Source organism: Bacillus rossius, chromosome 7 (assembly GCF_032445375.1).
Source record: "Bacillus rossius redtenbacheri isolate Brsri chromosome 7, Brsri_v3, whole genome shotgun sequence".
NCBI lineage: Eukaryota > Metazoa > Arthropoda > Insecta > Phasmatodea > Bacillidae > Bacillus > Bacillus rossius.
In genome coordinates, this window is record NC_086335.1 from 19,893,785 (window position 1) to 19,915,942 (window position 22,158).

Genomic DNA, 22,158 nt, shown 5'->3' on the forward strand with positions numbered 1-22,158 from the left:
TCAAAAATCTTGCTGCCATGCAGCCAAACCCCAATTTTGACTGAACAAAGTTTTTACCGACACTACGATGCTAACAGCAAAGTTTGACCTTAACAATTCAGTGAGACATAAGCCCTAAATATGCGAAAAAAATGTTAAACTGGCAGACATTTAAGCCACAGTACATCATGCCCAAGGCAAATTCCCACAACTCTCACTTGCGATGACCCTTTTATGCACCCTAGAACAGTGACTATATTCATGAACAGGGCCTAAATAAGGATGATGGATGGGGGCAGGGAAAGGAGGATGATATATAACCCCCCCCCCCCTTCCCAATCCTAAAATAATCTATAATTTTCACCAACAAAAGGAAAGCATTTAAAAGCAAACAACAGGAAGTGTTTTTATCCTCTCCCTGGCCCACAAGATGAAATTCTCCTGGTCAGCAACACGGCAGAACGCAATGTGCCAATCCTGGCTGAGAAGTAAGCTTGCCACTTGGCAGACCTAAACAATGGAACAAGTTCACCATCATGGAGTAGCCAATCAGTCGTAAGGTTGTTTCAGCCAACAAACGATGGAGTACGCCTGTATCAAAGAATCTGCCATGCGATTTCCCTTCTGTGAGATTATTCACATATGCTTCTGTGACATTTGCATACTCAAGTGGTAACAGAAAATAGGGAACTGAGAGCTGATAACTACGCAGTACTGCCTATGCAGACTGAAATACCCAACACCAGAGCAAGTATCTTAGAAAAATTGTTTTCATGTGTCTTTATTAGGGATGGACCAATAAAAAACCCAAATACCATCAAATCCTTAGCATTCGAAGGATCTGATATTCAAGGAAAATGAATTGAAGAAAAATATTAGAGGAAATAAATTCCATACTTCATACCTATCCTGTTACCATTTCCCAAGCTGTTGTACTTTTAAGCTGTAATTATAGAAATAAAATTATATGTTTTGATTCTGGAAACATAGTTATGAATAAAACATTTAAAGGGTTAAATGTTTCAGCACCATAGTTAATATTTTTCATTTCTAGTACAATATTTTATTTTGGCCGCTTGTCACCTCGATTCAGATCAAGGGGTGTATTCAAAGTGCTCTTTGGGTTTCAAATTGGAGATTCGAATTCAACTAAGTTGGGTTTCAACCCATTACTAGTCTTTATACAATGACAGTAGGTCAGTATAAAAATTAGTTTGTCAATTTTTTTTAAACTTTATTGCTGTCAAATAAATCACCCATATAAATTAGAAATCAATATGATCTCGATGAGAATAAATCTGGGTAGATTGGTCAGACGTGAGAACCACTAGCAACATGTCACAGTAAAACTGCCCCTCAAACATTCACTGTTTAATTTGCACGGTTTTGAATAACAGCAATTAATTATGGCATGATTTGAAGAAATGCAGAGACTTTTTCATCTACGTACATGAATTTATAATTCCTGTACGATTACTATGGCAATGGCATGTGGGTAAAATTAAACATAATACAACATGCTAACAACTAGCTGATGTACCAGTGTTTGGTACAGGAGTCTACAGGCAAAACACTCTCGCACTGCTCATGACACAAGATGAAAATAGCATCAACAATGCAATAGCAGTTGCTAGGAGATGAAGAAAGCACCAACAATGCAATAACAGTTGCTAGATGAAGGAAGCATCAACAATTCAATAGCCGTTGCCAGGTAATGATGAAAGCAACAACAATGCAATAGCAAAATTACATCAAGAAGTACCACAATTATGCTTTAAGAGGTACGTATATGAATGAGGGATTTGGGGAGGGGGGGGGGGTGTTGCGAAATCTGATGCAGACAGTGACCTTCCATCTTGTTTCAAAGGTCAAGTGTGCAAAATTTCATCAAAATCATAGTAAAAGAAACAAGCAAATGGAAACTCTTACATGCAGCTCTGGTGAGAAAGGTCAAAAGCTTTCAGTCAAGATTACTTTGTGACTACCAGGCTGCGCTAGTGCAAGTCATGAGTAGCGAGTCAAGTGATGATGTCAGATGTACATTTAGTAATTTAGTAAACAAGAGTCAGCAATTACATTAATAGGTTAAAACTAATCTTTCTTTTTATTAGATAACATAAAGTTCAGTTTCCCTAATGTTATTAGACTTTGAAACAGAACTTCTGTATTAATAATATAAATTTTTTTTTGCATCTCATAAATGTTGTTAGCACATACTTTGTTACAAAATGTTATGCCTATGACATATGTCAAAAAATGTGGCTCATGAATTTTGTAACATTGTATTTTATTCTCAAACTGTAGCCCAAATGTTTATATAAACATATTTTAAATGATTTAGACAAATAATTAATACAGTAAATTGATTTTAACAAGTACAGTATCTTGATTGAAATGGTAGTCAACAAACAAACTTCAATGGTCGGAAAACAATTTTAGTTAAATTAGTGCTTCAATGAACAAATTATATATTTTTATATATAATATATTTTAACATACACTCTTTGGAAAAAAATAAATTAGTTGATTAGAGCTGTTTTTAATAGCACTCTATTTTCCTGGAATGAATTAGGGCATTAGATTGAAGGCAAGTACATATACTTTCATTAAGAGTAAGACCATTACTGTGATGATTTTCACATATGTTGTAATGAGATTTCACTATACTGTTAGCACAGTAAAGTACACCTATCCCTCACTTAGCACGACTAATTCGTTCCTAAAAATGCTCATGTTATTCGAAATCGCGTATTCTGAAGTTTTAGTTTCCATAAATAGCAAGGCTAATTAATGCAGACCTGCCAACATTCAAATTTAAAAAATCATGAGGTCCTCGATAAAAATTTTCAGGCCCATAAATACAGATTAGATATAAAAAACAACAAATGAGAATCTTTAAATTTAAGTGACATACCTGTACATATGTTACATGGTCTCTGCTTCAAAATTTATTTAAACAAATTATAGGTTGCAGATTTAATTTAGTTGAACATAATTTAGCGCTGTCGTGTAGTGATCATGCAGGGCCGCAACTATAAAAGATGTAAAATAACATTCTGCTCGTGTAACACTATTATCACTGTTCACAGCCAAATTATTTTTTTTATTGGAAGCAATACACTTCATGTGTTAGTTGTGTTTTTTTGTAGCGACATGTTTCACAATGTCTCCTCTTCAACTATGCGAGATAGAAAAATCAGCACGGCACACGCTACAAAACGCAAAATTGCTTCCTTTACGTGACTCGAGTATTGATGGAAACTCGTTACTGTTAGCTTTCGTAAAACTTGTTTTGTAACTTTTACAAACAAAATCTTGGGGCCCCGAAAAATCGTGAGGAAACACTATTTTGGCGTGAGGGCGTGAGATGGACCTTAAAATCGTGAGCCTCACACCAAAATCGTGAGAGTTGGCAGGTCTGTTAATGTGTTCCAAAATTGTCTAGGAAAATATACTTTACGTAATATAAATGAGTAGAATAACACTTAATGATAAATACGACACAGCGTAACGGGAGATACGTGGTTATGTACTTCATCGTCAGTCGGCTGGCTAACTTACCCGCCCGGGCGTGACCTTCAACTCACGTCATGTATCTTTCCAACCCATTCTTTACTGAAAGTGAAACCGATTTATTTTTCAAAAATTAAAGTGCTTATCGTGTCTTATCGCATAATCGTCGCACAATTTATAATAAGAGCAAGTTTCATAAGCAGGGGTGCGATATTTATGTGAAAAAAAAAAATTTCTGTTAGGTAGAGTTCTTCATAAAAACATACCCATTCATGGAAAGTAGGTTTATTTAAAAAGTAGAGTATAAAAAAGCACGCCAAACAATTTAAATTAATAAGTCATGCAACAAAAACCTTTCCTCAACTTTAAATAGAAAAACAAAATCTGTGACCTAAATGTGAGCCTGAACTAACGCATGACTATCGTTGTAATATATACCATGAAATAGTGGGGGCTATCAATTGTAGTAAACTCAGCACAAGACAGAGAGTGCGCATTGCATGTAATCGGCGAGATATCAATATCGATATTCATTCGACTACGTGTGCGTGCTCTGTACGGGAAGCAATATAGCCAACCATGAATGATGCCAACTAGCGGTGGCTACATTTTTATAAACAGTACACTGCGGCGACGCAGACTAACAGATAAAGGTTATAACGTATAAAAAGTCTTTAAAAGAAAATTGTGTGCACAGTTGACTTGCTTAGAACTGAAGTGCGACCAACATAAGTGTTGCCTTCATGTCAATCTGCATGCCGTAATACTTCTAGTTTGGTCTCAAATACTTGAACATGATGCATTATGACATGAGTATTAAGCATGTACAGTTACTGGCAGCTGAATGGGCAGACGTTGCTTTTGTTTGTGTGAATTCCCTGCCACTGGCTAGACTGAGTTCACGGCCTGGATTGTGGCCAGGCGACAACGGCATGGCACGGCAGCATACACGTGGACGTAAAAAAATTTGGTCCTTTACACTCCATAGCAGCAATTTAACTTGCCATAGTTGATTTTTGTACAACAGCCGATAGCGTAGTCAGACCTGTGCGCGCATCCGTGCTTCCCTTATTTGGCTAACTGTATCCCACGGAACATCTGTTGTTTACAGAAGTTGAAACAGACTTCATGGCGTCATGCCCGACTTTTTTTTTGCCTGTGGAGATTTCGCGTTAGCTGAAATTTACAGACGTGCTATTCAAGACTGGGGCAATAAAATTAACATTGCACTAAATGAATCCGTGCAATCTGAGGACGTACTAAGTGAGGGATAGGTAAACTATTAAATTTTAAAATATAAAATAAATGTAAACACATTGAAGGCTAAATGATAGACAGTAATACAATAATGTCATACAGTGTACAGTTAAGTGAACATTGGACCCATGCAACTGAACACATGAAAAACAGCACCACTCAGTGGTATCTTACTATAGACTAATTCTGACAGAAAATGGGGCAAAGGAATAAAGTACCAAAACCACTGCTTGATGAACAAGTAAATAAGTTGTTACACAGTTTTTCAAAGTAAATAAAAAACAAAATAACTTTACATCAACCTGTAAGTAGTTTCTAAATTTCAACATAGCAGAAGCTAAAAAAATAACAATAAAAACATTGGATTTCTGCTTCGTCACAAATAAATTACAAACACAATCGTAAGTGAAACATAGCCACAAAAAATAAGTTTTCATTACACAAAAAACTACAGTACAACTCTGTTAAGGTATTTTTCAAGGGTCCTGAAAGGGTGAAGACGGGTTTAAAATGTACTGTTTTCTGTCTCTATACATTTTAATGTGTTATTCTTTTCCAGCAGCAAATCTGTGGTTAACAGAACATTCTGGCTGTAGCGAGAGTTCCATTGCAAATAATAATAATAATGATTTCTGAATTGTTTCCAGTACCCGCTGGTCACAACCAACGTAGGGCGTGTGTTTGAGTGCCAAGATGACAAAACAGGGACACTATCCTAGTGTCTGGTTCACGGCGACCGCCAGGCGCGTCACTCGACGAAGGTCTCGCTGCTGTCGAAGGTGCAGCCGGAGCGCTGGACCACCTGGGCGGCCGCCCAGATGCCGCAGCGCACGCACGCCTCCGGCGGCCGGCCGAGCACCAGCTGGGCCAGGAAGCCTGCACGCACACACACAAGCCTCGCTCCCCGCACGCCTGCTTGCACAGTGTTCCAGACCACGGCCGTGCCACACTGGCGAACGTTAGTCAACACACTCTTTAAGATAATCCCACTTAAGACAATCATATTTCAAACAAACTATTCTATAGGAAAAAACAGACGAGACTGGGTATACAAAAAAAAGTGAGTGTGTGGAGTCCACGCGTGAAAGAAGTGGAATTTATTGCTTATATTAGCTGTAGGAAACATAATTAACTTTGGCTGAGGTCACAGATACGCTTGAAAATTGTAGCCCCCTCAGCAAAATGTACTTGTAAAAAATTAAATTAAAAACCTAACCTGTTAAAAAAAGGGATACACTGTAATGAAATGAAAACCAACAGTAACGCAAACTCTGATTGAACTAAAAACACAGGCAGCGCAGTGCTGCGACTTCGCGGGCAAGGAAAACAACCAAAATCAACCAGAAAGATATTTGAATTGGAGCAGCTCAACTGGTGCTGGATTGCAGAATGCGCTGACCACATGCTGCCTGGTTGAATACCTTTTACTGTGCAGCAGAGTCTTGATTAGTTCAGAGAATGTGGACCAATGATAAGATACGACACAGAATAACTTCGAACACACGCCTTTCTCACCTACTGAAGTGTTTGTCCGAGACCAGAGACAAATGGATTCAATTAGAGCTGGGTGGATAGGGAGTATCCATTCAGGAAAATTTAAAGTGGGGAAAAAAATTCAGCATGATTCATAGGGTGGCCACTATATTTGTGATAAAAAATTCCAGGTTTTTTCCAGGTTTTTCCAGGTATTTTCAAGATTTTCCAGGTTTTGCAATATATATACAAAATGACATGCTTTTATTTATGTAATACGTGATACAAAGCACACATTTTAAAACACGGAACTGTATAGTACTAAATATAAAACAAAAATGCACAAAATGTGATACATACCCAACTAAAAAAACAGGTGGCAGTTTACTAAATATATATTTGCCACATAACTTTAACCTTTTTTGTGTTTAAAATTTCTTCGTCCATGAGAGCGGTCTGTTTTAAGGCATCACTCATTATTTTGACTTTTTTTGCCCTAAGTTCCCTGAGGTTCTTTTCTGTTGTCTTTTTTTTTTTTTAACCAAATATATTTGGTATATTTTGTGCGTATTAAACAGGGCACAACACTGGCCGGCTGGTGGTTGTTTTCATTCAAAACGTGGCTAAAGAACTTGCATGGATCAGGCTGAAAATATCAGGCTATACGTGTAAGTTATAAGGAATCTTATTAGTGTCATGAATTGAGAAATGTTTTTCGAGTAGATATACACATCGACCTACCGGATGCTCGCCCGCGTCTTGTTTTAACTGTCGCAGCGATGTTTATTTTGACAGCTCAAGCAATTATCTTTTCCCGTGAGTTGATAGAAAAAGGTCGCTTCACACAGCATAAAAAAAGGAGCTACGCCACTTATTCCCCACGCAGGAAACACACTGGCTGCTGTCTGTCATCCCCCGCATTTCCCCCTTCCTTTCTTCTAACATTCCACGTCCCGCCTCTCGCGCGAGCAATAACGAAGCGATGTAGCTGTTGCACCACGCATTGGGTCGTGTTTATGCTTTGCTGGTGACCGCAGGAGGTCCAACATGCTTTTATTCGGTATATATGATCTTTCATTGCGTTTTTTTTTTAAATATTTTTTTCTGTTTTTCACATTTTGGTCAAAATTTCCAATTTTTTTTACGGTTCCCGAGAATGTACTCGTAAAATCACTGCTTCGTTAAATCCGGTGTTCGTGAAATCGGGGTTCTGGTGTACATAATAATTATATGTTTAGTATTATTATTTTACAAATTTTAAGTGAACATAGCATTACCGACGTTAAAGGTAAGTTAATGCGGAAGGTTTATCGGCCGGCCTCAACACGCTGCGAATATTCATAAAAAAACGTGCAGTGTCGTTAGTTACTGGACATATTTGACAGTTTATTGATAAGCGATGGATTACAAGACGTCGTAGTTTATAACACCGCTAAACCGTTGGAAGCTACTAGTATAAATTAAAGTACTAATAAAACTTTGTTACAGGAAGCCTGTGCTTCATCCTGAGCAGGTTGAGTGGAAACAAAATTCTGTAACTTGCAGGTTTCTTGATTGGTTATTTATAACTCTATTGTAATTCTTAGATTTGACATGGCTTGTAAATGCTCCCCTACCCATCGTATCGATCTTGAAACTTTTATTGCATATCTTGCATCTCGCACAAGTTCTGTCTTTCGCATCCAGTAGCCCATGGAACCTCAAGACTCATAACGACAGGAATACCTAGTCAGTGGGGGATCCAGGATTTTGGTTTGGGAGGGGCTTGACCCAGCTGAGGCTAGGCTTTATCAAGGCAAACACTAAAACAATAGTAGTGGACCCAGATGCTTTTGGGGGGGGCTTAAGCCCCTTAGCCCCCCCTCTGGATCCGCTACTGTACCTAGTAGACATTGCCGCAATAGCTTCCTAACAAACTGCACAGCGTAAGACTAAAACCGCTCGAAGACTTGTACTGAACAGAACAAATTAAAACAACACCCTGTGTTGCACGCCGTAGTGCGGTTCATATTCCCCCTCCCCCTCCGCCTCTTAGTGACGTATTGCGTCTATGAGGAAAGAAGAAACATGACACGCCTGGGAACACTACAGTCGCTGCCAACATGACACTGTACAGATTTGCCGCGTGATTATCAGACGCCGCGATGTACGTCTTATATAAGTTGTGCGCATTTACACCGCAGCATTTGCCCAGGAAAGAAATAAAATTCCAGACAGTTTCCCGGTTTTACCCGGGCCCTTTCAAATTCCCGACATATTCCCGGTTTTTCCCGTTTTCCCGGTTTGGTGGCCACCCTGGATTCAGGATGGGACTGGGAATTATTAGAAATTATAAATTTTAAAAAAATTCCATAATATTTAAAAGGAAAAATGTAGGCAAAAATCTAGTAATTATTAATTATTAGAGGCCAGTAATTTTCAGGGAAAGCCAATCACCATGATAACTGCGAAAATAAACAAAAAACTTAATTAAAAAAAAAATTGGTTGTCTGTAAAGTCGGTTTACGGACGATAGTTTAACATGACAACATCATAACAAAAGAGTGATGAAATGATTGCATACTTTTATAAATAAAATGGAATAATTCTTATTTTAATAATAAAAGAATATATACTTGAAATTATACTAGTAATCAGATTTTTAAAATGCAAGAATAATGAACCTTTATTGCCAAAATTGTTGTTGTAATAAGCAATGAAAACCACATCTAACTTTTCACTTCACTTTATAAGCAGTTGACAGAACAGTTCACGTGTAGATGACTTGTAATTAATTTTAAAAACTGGCATTTAGCTATAAAGTTTAAATATAATTATTAACAAGTATTGATATAAATAAACTGTAATCAAATATCTATCATCAATTATATGATTCACCATAATTTTTTAGTCAATTGTAACATAACCTATTATTACTGAACTCGCCGACAGATGCTACTTTTTTTTAATAATAAAAGAATAAATACTTGAAATTATACTAGTAATCAGATTTTTAAAATGCAAGAATAATTAACCTTTATTGCCGAAATTATTGTTGTAATAAGCAATGAAAACCACATTAACTTTTATTTTAAATATAATTATGAACAAGTTTTCATATAAATAATCTATATTAAAATATCTAACATAACCTATTATTACTGCACTCGCCGACAGATGCTACTTTTTTAATAATAAAAGAATAAATACTTGAAATTATACTAGTAATCAGATTTTTAAAATGCAAGAATAATTAACCTTTATTGCCGAAATTGTTGTAATAGCAATCAAAACCACAGATTAAAATTCGTCGAGAATATTTTACGTTTTTATGACTTGCAGTGCTCAAAATGATATGCAATTGTGGCCCCGGGCACGAAATTTTATTCATTATTCATAAATAATAACACCCCTCGCGATAAACAAAGGAAAATATGTATTAACGAGTGCCTGGTTCCCGCGGCAGTGGATAGATATCGCGATTTGTTCGGTTCGCGTCCGTAATCGTAGATGGCAGCACCGTAGGCGAATAATATTATTTCGTTTTTATATTACGATTTTATAACAAATACGCATCCCAAATACACCAAACGTATTTATAACGTGTTACAATATTTTTTAAAACATTGTGCAAAAGATCCAGGGTGTAGTTTGAATTATTATGAGTAACTTTAAAACACCATTGTTCGTACAAAAAAAAAGTATTTGAAAATTCAACTTTGCTTTTAGATAACCGTACCGATTGTGCTGAAAATCGGTGGACTATCGTTAAATTACATAATATTAATAATTCAAATGACGAAAACATGATTGAAAAGTCAAATAGATGGTTGTTCCAATGGAGTGGAAGAGAGATGCGGTGCATGCGTACAATGAGCGTAATGGGACACATCCGTAGTGGGACAATGTGTGTTACGGGACACTTTTTCTTGCGTGCAACCGGCGTTCATCGATTTATTAGACATTGTCACGTCAAAAATAGTTAATAATTAGTTTATATTTATACTCAAATTATTCACTCATTTTAGTTATTTACGACTGCAATATTACAAACATTTACAGCGAATTTTTAACTCTGTTCGGGCACTTTTATTTATGTTTCGGTTGTTTTCAAGGTGCAAGTTGCAACATCTATAATGTCATAAATAAATGCAGGAAGCAAGCTACAACTGTGTGAAAAGGTGGTTGATTGATTGTAACTATTGATCAGATGATCACAGGTGACAATTTCAACAAAAGTGTGTCTCACGCTTAGACTGCAGTATAGAGTAAACGGCGCCTGATGATGCCAGATTGATACTACGTACATATGGCTTGTTAACATAATAATCTTATTTTGTATATCATAGTTAATTAGGTATAATAAGTGTTAATATATTTTAATCTTACTATTTGATTTTTCATAAACTAATAAATAGTGTCTATTGATGGTAATATTAAAGTTGTTGTCATTCTGAAAGAAAAAAAAAAGTTAAACACTAATAATTTCACAGGAGAAACTATTTGTAGAAGTTGGACACTATTAATGATAGGCATTCCATTAATTTATGTGTTATAATCAACCAGAACCAAAAATTTATATTATTAAATGATAAAAAAAATTTGTTGCCAAGATTGCATCTTTCAGTTATGTATCCTTAGGACTAAAAATGGAATAGTATCAGATGATGCAATGCAACAAGAAAATGTATCTCCAAAATTCTCATTCCTAATTTTCCTTTACAAATTTAATGTTTCAGATACATTTCACAAAATTTTCTTTACATAAGTTGTATCGAAAATCTTTGTGCTCTAGTGTGTATCTGGCAAGAGTGCGCATTGAAACAAGGACAACACTAATGGCAGAAATTATGAATAAGAAAGAGAGAATAAATGTACATTATAATATTATAATGCATACTGCAAACTATGAATGAGACAAGCTATGTAAGTACAATGTTCATATTTTGTCCACTCAACAATACATAGTTCCCTGTTTTTGTCGATGTAGTCCATGGTCGAAGACAATAATTTTGTTTATACTGGTGCATGATATGAAACAAACAAATAACTGTTTATTACATATTATATGTGCCTAAAATTAATTTTTTCAATAATGGACGAGATACGTTCCACTACTGTTTCACAAAAGTAGTGAAATTACTTTGATTATTAGGTGTAAGTTTCAAATGCTGGATAAAGAGCTTGTTTAAAATTGTGCCTTTGAATATTTTTTATGCCACCGTTTAAGTGTTTGAATTTGTACTGCTAAAAATGGTAAAATTATGCGTTTTTGATCGAGCATTAATTGAATCAGGTTAAGTGCAGAGCTTTCTGTAAAATATTTCTTTTTATTTTAAACAAGTTTGGCACATGTACATGTATACTACAGGAATAAAATTGGGAAACAGAGAAACGTAACTTCCTAACAGACGTTTTGGTAAAGATATGTTCCCTTTTTTTCCCCAGCTCTAAATTCAATTCTAAGAAGAATGGGCAGACAGCCTAGCTAAATACTTCACATTCACAGACTTTTGTGAGCAGATGAGCTCAACATGTTCTGTTGATGTTCTGCTAGTATCAGTTAAGAGTTCATGAAGATTCAAGCATCTAGAAAAAGAAACTATCGAAATTTGTGGGCGCAGATGACACCATCTTACATAAGGCAAAGGCTCCTTGAAACTTTAAGAATTGAAACAAGAATTGTTTGATAGCTTTTTATATTAAAATTCTGGATCAAAAACTAGTATTCCATATAGTGTAGAATTTATCTGATACTAAATTAGCAAATTCTTACGACAGCATATTGGATTCAAGCATTTCCACCTGCTGTAATAAGATGGGTGGACTTCGAATACTAAAAGTATCCAGCAGCAAGCAGAAACAGATAATCAACTGTCACCATTTTTATGTACTGGACTTACAACTTTGAAGTGGGTCCTGAATCCTCATTAACACACACCTTATGGCTCAAACTGGCATGGACGTGTTGTATAATGTTGAATTAAACCAGGTCTAATAGAGGTATTTTACCTTGCTAGGTGTCATTACAAGCTTCATGAATTCTTTCTGCATGCCATTAACTTAGTAATCTCTTCATGGATATAGACATTATGCACAGGGATCAAATTACGTGCAGAAGATCGTATGTAAATGTTACCAACTTAATGGTTTCCTAACAAGTTCTAGTGACATGCGAAGAAGGCTCGAGCCAATATTGTTTGCCTATTGGCTGTTACCATGGTCAGAGACCTTTTCTACTCTATCCTGGGGCAACAAGGATTTGGCCAAGAATAATTTTTAAGTTTATTCCTGTAACAGTGAGTCCACAAATGTTAGCAGGTCTATCCTGATATTTAATTACACTAGGAAATCATGAGTGTTTTGATATTCAAGTCATTACGTAAATCCTTTACAAAGTTGTTTTGACAATTGAGTTCAAAATTTTACTTAAAATCATAACTGAAAATATCTGCTAGTTTTTCATAAGTAACTTCAATTATGAAATGATTCTCATTAATGAATACTGTAACATTATTTTCCAGTAAATGTGGTAAAAATGTTAACATTAGCACTAAAACACTCTGAGAACATACAAAATCAAACACCTTCAGGGATTGATTCAAGTTGGTCAAAGCATGTTATTTTATGGGAAATGGAATGTTTTGTACTACAGGAATATACAGTTTTACTTGGATGCTGGTAATAAATATACTTGTGCATATAAGCTCAGGCAAGACATTTTGCAGGACAAGTTTAATGGATCATCAAGACCATTAGCTGTATACTGCATGTTCATCAATTACCTAGTGCAAAAACAGCCTTTTCTTTAGAAACGGTTACTTCGAAACGGTTTGAAAAATAATGCATTTCTTTTAAGCACTACCTCTGAATCTAAAGAGCAATTAAAATAATGTTAACTTATTGCCTAACTGTCTGTAAGCTAATTATAATCCGGCAACTTTGTTTTCGACCTGCGCAGACCCCAGTGTCAGGTGGCAGTCACGTGATTCTCTAGCGGAGTGGAGTGGAGGGGATCAGTTGACGGTTGTGCTTCCTGGATACGCCGCTCCCGAGATAGTGCTTGGCAGGTCTGTTTACACGATACGGTTTGCGTTATGGCTTCAACTTCATGAATTAAGTAACGCATTTCAGCCGGTACACCATTACATGGACAAGCAAGGGAAATCGTTTACAATGTTGTAACACATTTAAAAGAACAGAAACGTTTATATAAATTAAATTACAACGTCACAGAATCGGCAAGTGCGGCGACAGGTGTTTCGCAATCAACCATTAAAAGTATCATTGTGGAAGGTAAAATTAAAAGTAAAAGTATTTCATCATTTTCCACACCCACGGGTAAGAACAAAGACCGAAAGAAAAGAATTGAAGTTGATGACTTTTCCGAATGTACGATTCGTAGGAAAATTCATGAATTTTATACCGTTAGAAAATCAGTTACGACATTAAAGAATTTGACAAAGTCCTTATGAGATGATGGTATTATGAACTGCAGCAAAGAATACTTGCGCAAACTGTTGAAACGTCTCGGTTTTCGATGGAAAAAATGTCAGTCTAGAAGAAAACTTTTGATAGAGAAACCTGAAATTACCGCATGGAGAGGAAAATATTTACAAGACATTCGTGCGTACCGAAATGCAGGGCGGAATATAGTATATATTGATAAAACATATATACAGGCTACTCACAGTGTAAGTTCTTGCTGGCAATCCAGCACTGAACTGGGGGTCACAGAATCTATCGGTAAAGGACAACAATTGATAATTGTGCATGCTGGTGGCGAACAAGGCTTTGTCCAGAATACGTTATTGATTTTTAAATCAAAACATAAATCCGGTGACTATCACGATGATATGAACTATGCATGGATTATGTCACTTCTGGCGGCCATCTTGGATTACATCACTTCCTGTGGCCATCTTGGGTTGCATCACTTCTGGCGGCCATCTTGGATTACATCACTTCCTGTGGCCATCTTGGATTTTACCTTGACATTTGGCCCCGGTGGTCAGTTTGTTTTTTATCCGTCATTTTGTTTTTCTAGAACTTTCCACCATCTTGAAAATCTTTATTTATTATCAGATTTTAATGAAATTTAAAATTTATTTTTTAAAAATAATTAAATAAAATTAAAAAAATATTATTTAATAAAATTTTAATTAAAATCCTATGCATCGAATAACCCACTCCTCTACATTATGAATACACCATCTAGCATCCCACTCCTCGGTTACAATGACATCGTCATCGAACACCCCACTCATCCCTGTTACAATTTTTCTTTACACCACATTCTTTAAAATAAATTTATAATCAAAATAAAAAATATACACCATCGTCTGCCAGAGGCAGCCATCTTATTTAGTGGAGACCACCATCCTGATTTCATCTGATGGCTGTCATCATAGGGTGTAGGTTTCTAAAGTACGTTAGTGTATGTAAGGATGAGTTCCTATCCCGTACGAACATTATTATGACCCTTATAGACCAACCATTTTTTCTTAAAGTCTTATCATTTATAGGTTTTGACTAAAACATATGTTATCAATACTATCATTGTGGATGCGATAGTTAAAGTAATGATAATTCCAAAAAAATATTTATTACCCCATCTTAGCGGGGCCAGAAATTTTTCAGAGTCCTAACTCACAAGTAATATTCTCTTCTCATGTTTGCGTACTCGTGTTTAAAAGCTGCATGGAAGCACATATTTCTAATGTCTGCGTATATATTTTTTACTCTCTCTCACATGTTAAATACCTTTTAAAACTGTAGGCTGCTACCAAGAAACATGAATTAAAAAAAAATGAATTTTCTTCTATTAATTTATTCAACACAAAAATTTATACAACAAATCCTTCCAAATATTTACATCAGACACATCCAAATCGCTCACACATGAACATATTGAGCAACCGCACCTCGACGCTCAAACCGGCCACCACAAACTCATTGCCGCTGAAACGAGCATTAATCAGCTCCTCCATCATTCGCAGCCTCTCCACCAGTCCAGCGCACTCGCACACTTGCCTGTGGCAGCCCTCAGACCGGTGATACGGGGACAGCGTTCAGCTGGTTGTTGGTGCTCCTGGAACACGCGACAATGTTATAGACGAGAAGCCTATGTTATCAATACAATCGTTGTGGATGCGATAGTTAAAGTAATGATAATTTCAAAACAACATTTATTACCCCATCTTAGCGGGGCCAGAAATTTTTCAGAGTCTTAACTCACAAGTAATATTCTCTTCTCATGTTTGCGTACTTGTGTTTAAAAGCTGCATGGAAGCAGACATTTCTAATGTCTGCGTACAATTTCACTTTTATAAACAAGTCCATGTTTGCGTACTAGTGTTTAAAAAGCTGCATGGAAGCAGATATTTTATTGTTTGCATATAATATTTCACTTTTCTGACACCAATTTGAAATAAAATAATAGGAGAATACATGTTTTATATTAAATTAATAAAAAAATATATGGCTAAAATTGTATTTATTAAAAATAAAATCTCATGAAGAGAAAAACGTACAAGAAAAACAGAACTATACAGCAAAGGGAAACTATGCAACAAATGGAAAACTATACAACAAATGGAAACTATACAACAAAATAGATATAACAGCAAAAACAGAAAACTGTACCTACACACCAAAATGGAAATACATATACAAAAAAAATAAAACAACAGAAAATAAATACAACAGAAAAACTATACAACAGATTATTTACAGGTCATTACCAACATATCCGTGGGGGACTGTACGTACGCCGTCATCACATATTAGACGCTCATCATCCTCCCATGTGATGGCCAGTTTGTTACTGAACTCGGTATAGAGCACATGCTGCCGGGAGCGAATGGCTCTTACACTCGCCCTCCTTGTGCGGTGTTCTTGTAGGGCATCCAGGTAGTCGCTGAATGTGATGCGGTTTTTGACCACGCACCGCTCGATACCCTTGGCCTTTTTCTTAACCCTGCCACCGCACCTGTAAGCGTAGAGTTTAGCTCGTAAGCTTACAAACTCTTCCATCACTTCTCCCCCACATTCATCTTTGAATTTGCCAACAACTTTCTTGTTGGTGGGGGAGAAGCAAGGGTGGTCAGGAGGGTAGCAGCTGGTGTCGAACTTCTCCATTAGTATAGGGTCGGCTTTGAGGTCATGGTAGAAATCATACGTGTGAATCTCATATACAAAACTGTCTGTGTCCATATATGCCAGATGAATGTTTTCAGAGTATTTAGGCTTCATGGTGTTATAATGGAAGTCATACATTAGTCTTTGAGAGGTCGAGAACTGCTAGTCCGGCATAGATAGGCTTAGCAAATATTATTGTTTCATGGTTCAGGTGTACAAGACTCAAGTTGGGATCATACATTGTGCGGTCCTAGAAGGACGGGCGGCACACTAGTTTCTTGAAATGCTTCTCAACACACCAACTCCATTTTGAGCCTACGTCTCTTGTTCTCCATCAATTTTCCGAAGGTGGAGTTCACAGCCAACTTGAAGAACTCCTTCTTGAACTCGTTGGCTGCGGCTTTACGCTTGTTGGTGTTCAGTCGAATATAGGGCTCCAACCATGCCGACTGCTCAAACTGGAGGACTCGGTGTATCTTAGTAACTCTCAGCCCATGCGATACGGCTTTCTGGAGGTTTTTGTAGTGGACGATGTAGTGCTCTTTATTTTCCAGCGCTGTCATCAGCTTTGATTGCTTTGAGGTGGGCGGACACTGATTGAAAGGGAGAAATGGCAGGTCTTTGTGACTTTCGTGGAGCTCGGGAGGGTACTCCACGTCACACTCAATTATGCAGCCAGTGGGTGAATTTTCCGGAATAGACATAACATCAACGGATGTATCCGACCATTTGAAATGGCGAATTGGAAGCGGCAGACACATCGCCCACCCGTACAAATTATTTGCATCAATGTACTCTAGGAATATGGATGGCTTGGATGCATCATATGTCTCAGACACATATAAATTATTCGCAACACAATGACGTTTGATGCTTTGCGCTACACCTCCGCGAATACCGGCTTCCACAAACATATACATATCATAATCGGTAAGAAGCTCTAGCTGTACACCTGTGGTTCGAAGCATCGCATCGAAAGCGAAACCAGGACAAGAAATGTAGTGAGACGGATCTAAACTATGTCTCCAAACATATGGAACGGAAATTCTCGAATACGTCCGCCAAAATCAGAACATCCGTCTTTAGGTACAAGTCAGCATACTCCCCTAAGGTAGCACACTGAAACTTGTCCCAGACTTTCACTGCATGAGCATACTCCGTCTCTGAAATCCCAGTATCAGTCAGACTATTGTAGAAATCATCGATAGGCGGAAGACTAGTGTCGTCTAGTCGAGCAAAAGAATCCACAAAATTGTATGGGAATACTCCTTAGCGGGTAACCAACTCTAGCTCATCAGGCGCGAAAAACTCAGCAGTACTGACAAACTTGTCTGCAGGCAAGAACTCAGCGAGCGAAGCAAGACCCTGACTCATGAAATGGAACGTATCTACAAACTGAATGCTTAACTATCACACAACTTTTTGGAAAAAGTTATTAGCTTCTCTTCCGAATTAGGAATGATGAAAATATCTTTAGTGTCGTACCCCAACTTCCTGATAATGAAGTTCTGATCGTATGCCAAGTTGTGGAAGAACACAATCAACTTTTATGGTCCACGCCTGAGAAGGTTGCAGTCATTACATGCAGGTCCCAGATACTTGCCGGTGAAGTGATTATGATCACGAACTTTCTTTGCGACCCCTCCGAACTTTCCTCCACAGTAGCAATACACACTTGCTTGCAGAAAAGCAGTGTTCTGTGCATGTGTGAGCGGAGTCATCAGAACCAATGTAGAAAAATTGTTCTGTACGTCCTGACTAGGGTTCTTGAGGTGGGAAAAAAACCAGGAAAAATTGGGGAAAAAACACAAAAAACTTTGTTTTTTTTCATCAGTACACAAATTTTATGGAAAAATTGGGAAAAATAAAAATGTACATAAATAAATACATAGATATAAAAACCCTTTACTTTCACATTGATGAAAATGATTTATAGCAACATGGTTACATAGTGCTCAGCATTGTTTCTTAATATATTATAAGTACACTTTTAAAAAGACTAAATATATAAATGAACATGTACATACAATTTCTGTAGTAGGCACTCAAGACAGTAGGTAGGTTAGGCCCTAGGCATTATATCACCTGTGGCTGTATCTCTAGATCCAATTCTGATGACTCTGAGTCTGAATCTGAAATGTTTGATTCCTCCTCCTGACTTTGTCCATCTGCAACATGTTCTGGTTGACAGGCACATGACGAATGACAATGTACATTAGTACAAGACCTCTGCCTAGGAGTATTTTCTTTAAATTGTAAGTTACTTTTGATAGACACTAGCTTCTGTACCTTATCTGCAGTCAGGCGATTTCTAGTTTTAGAATGAATTGCAGCAAACTAAGACCAATTTTGTTCACAGGCTGCAGATGAAGGTGGTAATGACAATATCGTGCTGCCATGTGAGATAGAGGTTGTATAGTGCACAAACCCTGCCACCATTTGACTGGTGTAACATGTTTTGCTGTGCTCCATATAGCATCTCTTGACCAAAATCCTGTTGATGTCCTGAATTCAGCAAGATTTGATAATAAAGAAGTTACATCTAGTCCAAGATGCGGTGTTAGTTTGGTGATGAAATCTATGGCAGACAGCACTTCATCATCTAGCATAACTCCTTTGTATCTTGGATAGAGCAAGTTTGCAGCATAGTGTATAGGCTTCAGAATGAAGTCTTTGCATTTTAGCGTTTTTACTTTCACAACTTTGGCTTCTTCGCTTTTCGTCAAGGGTGATGCTGCAGATGAAGATATTACTTCTTTACATAACTCAGAGATGAAATGTGGAACATCAGACTTTGTTAGAGCTGTCACAATTGGTTTTAGGAGGGACAAACTTGTTGTAATTTGTTTCCAAAATATATCATTAATAATTAAAAATATTAAAAATACAAATGTATACTGTAATATACTTACTTCTTTTAATTTTCAAACAGAAAGTAAACAATCTTGCTGCTGTAGGCCCAACACTTACAATAATGTCTCAACTCTCACAAGTGATTGTCTTATAAAGAAGTTTGGCCAACTGCCAACAAACAAAAATCAAAACTACTAAATTTCCTTTAATAAAAACATAATAGCCTACTTAAATATTTATAACAATAAAATTAGATTCAATAATTAATAATATTTAGTAAGTTAAATCTGAATTTATAATTTTTTTCCAATTTTTTGGAAAAAGTGGTTTTTTCTTTTTTTATTTTTTATCTGTTTTTTTTTCCTGGTTTCATTTTTCCTGAAATTTTAGAACCCTAGTCCTGACCGATTTTGATAATGCGAGAAATGAACTCATCTTCTACGTCACAACCGCGATACACTTCAGGCTGTGAAGGAAGTGAAGAAGTGAGGTTTGCAGGAATGACTGAGTTATCTGCTTTCACATAAATGCAGTAGCTGTACGCTTTATGCTTTTCATACTGCAGCGTGTATGGCTCAAAAGGATTCGGGTGACACGTATGGATTTTCTCCAGAATAGCTTCAAAGTCGCAATATACCACGATGGGCATCTTATCAGCATGGTGGAAGTTTTTGAACTAAAGTACAGGTGGCTGGCCATTTTCATTAAGTGATGGCATTTCCATTCGAACAGCAGCATGCTGTTTGCAGAGCTCACTGTGTTTTTCCAAACACTGAAGACCCGTGAGCCCACTAACCCTTTCCTGATCATCATAATGCTTGAAGCATCTTTTAAAGACATGCATTCGTTGCTCGTGTGTAGTGATTTGGGACCGAACCAGGGCATACAATTTTTTAATGAATGTGAAATGGGACAAATTGTCATTGACCAAGAGCAGCAGATCAAAATGACGTTCTTTCTCTTCAGGAGCGATTAGTGCAGGAAAAACATTCAGATTCTCGTCGATACTGTAGATGTTGATGGAGACTCGGCACTCGTTACTTCATCTTTCTGCAGATACTTATCAAAATTATGTGAAACTGAGTATTTGCTGTCACTGAAGAAACTACATTCGATGAAACATGAGAAGAGGTACTCACACCTAATGTTGAGGATTCACACAATTTAGATGATAGTACACCAGACACTGAAGTCAGTTCTTCTGGATGACCTGCTGAGGAACTGAAGTCGCAGAAACAGCCCAGGAATCGATTGGTGCAGACTTCTGAATGCTTTTACACTTACTTACGTGCTTAGCTCCTTTAGAATGGCTGACAATAGCTGTTCTTCTCATTGAGAGGATGGAAAATGTTGTGTTACATAAAGAACACTTTGCAGAATGACGATCACCTTTTACTTCTTCAACCCATGGAAATTCATTCTTCCAATCACTCTGGAAAGATATCTTTCCTCGTGATTTACGAACCATGCTTCTGTGTGATCAAGAACCTAATAATACAAACATTTCTGTACAATATAAATTTTATTGGTGTTTTGGCATGGTTCAAAAGAATTAATGTTTCTTAATCAAAAAGCTTCAGATGAAACACAAATCAATTTAACGAAATATTTTAAATAACTATTTATATTTAAAATTAAATATAACTGAGAGAGGCAGGGAAATTATTTTGTAAAACTTATTTTTTTCTGAAACAAAAATGTATACACTTTGATATCAAAACATAACATTATGCTTGGTAGTTATTTACAATGGTCCTGGTACGATGAAGTTATATTTTATGTAAACTGTTAATCCTATGAAGGCTTGCATATTTTGGTTACCTAATAGGCAACCCAAAACAAAACCCAAATAAAATTTGTCTGTTAATCACATTTAGGTTTACACACATAAGGTTTAATATAGAACAGCTCTACATACAACTGTTAAGCTGGATAAAGACAAATACAACTCTAACACAAGTAAAATTAAACCGCACAGTATTATTTGGAGCAACTTTTTAACTATTAATTATAACTGGAGGAAAATATACTTTCGGGGTTAAAAATAGTTATATAATAAATGAAAACAACCTTAACATTTACCGTTAATAATTACACATTGTGAAAAATTATGTATTGAAAAACTAGCATTGCTGCGACTTGTTAATTTTCATTCACAAATTCAAAAAAACGTCATTGATTTTGTAGGGAAAATTGTCTACATGTAGGTACACAGTGCTAACATACTCATTTTACTTATATTAAATTAACCCGAACACTACTTGCTCGCCTTGCGTAAATGTGAGCACATACTGAAAAGTCAGGGTAAATATGTAGTGTACGGATTAGCGCCAAAAAAAATTGTACAAATCTGAAATAACTTTCATTATATGCTCTTACGTCCTCTTTTCATAACCACCTGCAGAGATAAGAAATTCCAATTACTTTTGGAGATATCGCAGTTCTTATTTTGCAATACAAGACCTATGTAATCATTTGACCGACGCCATTTTATATTTTGCCGTGTGCGCGTGAATGCCTAAATAACAGAAATTTTCCATTAGTTAAGGTTAGTTACATTATAAATACTTCAAATTAAACGGAAATTAAAAATAATATCAATTTATTTTACTTGTATAGTTTTAAGTATTTATAATGCAACTGACCTGAACTAACAAAACGGGACAAAGGTAGATTAGGTCAGGTCAGCTACATTATAAATACTTTGAAACTGAACGGACATTAAAAATAATAAAATTAATTTTAATGATTGTTTAGTTTTAAAGTATTTATAATGTAGCTGACCTAACCTAACAAACCGGAACAAAGGATTAACAGTATGAACGAACGTAATTTTTTAAAGCATAAGTTAAAAACTCACCTAAGTTGGAGGCGGCCTATTGGTTCATTTGAATATTGGCCTATCACGAACTATCACGTGACAACATTATCCAATAAAAAAAAAAACAATTGATACTCGTAAAC

General features: G+C 36.4%; 1 protein-coding gene across 4 annotated transcripts in view; it reads right to left on the bottom strand.

Annotated features, from left to right (window-relative positions):
• Nucleotides 1–296: 296 nt before the first annotated feature.
• The window catches only part of LOC134533703 (uncharacterized), a 75,774-nt gene continuing 53,912 nt past the window's right edge, over nucleotides 297–22,158 (bottom strand). For 3 of the 4 annotated variants that reach the window (XM_063371266.1, XM_063371264.1, XM_063371265.1), the window contains exon 9: nucleotides 297–5,625. In XM_063371266.1, the coding sequence (XP_063227336.1) occupies nucleotides 5,498–5,625 (128 nt within the window). In that variant the 3' untranslated portion in view covers nucleotides 297–5,497. Of the gene's footprint in view, nucleotides 5,626–15,015; nucleotides 15,293–22,158 lie in introns of those variants that run through there. The other variant, XM_063371268.1, reaches the window with a different exon arrangement.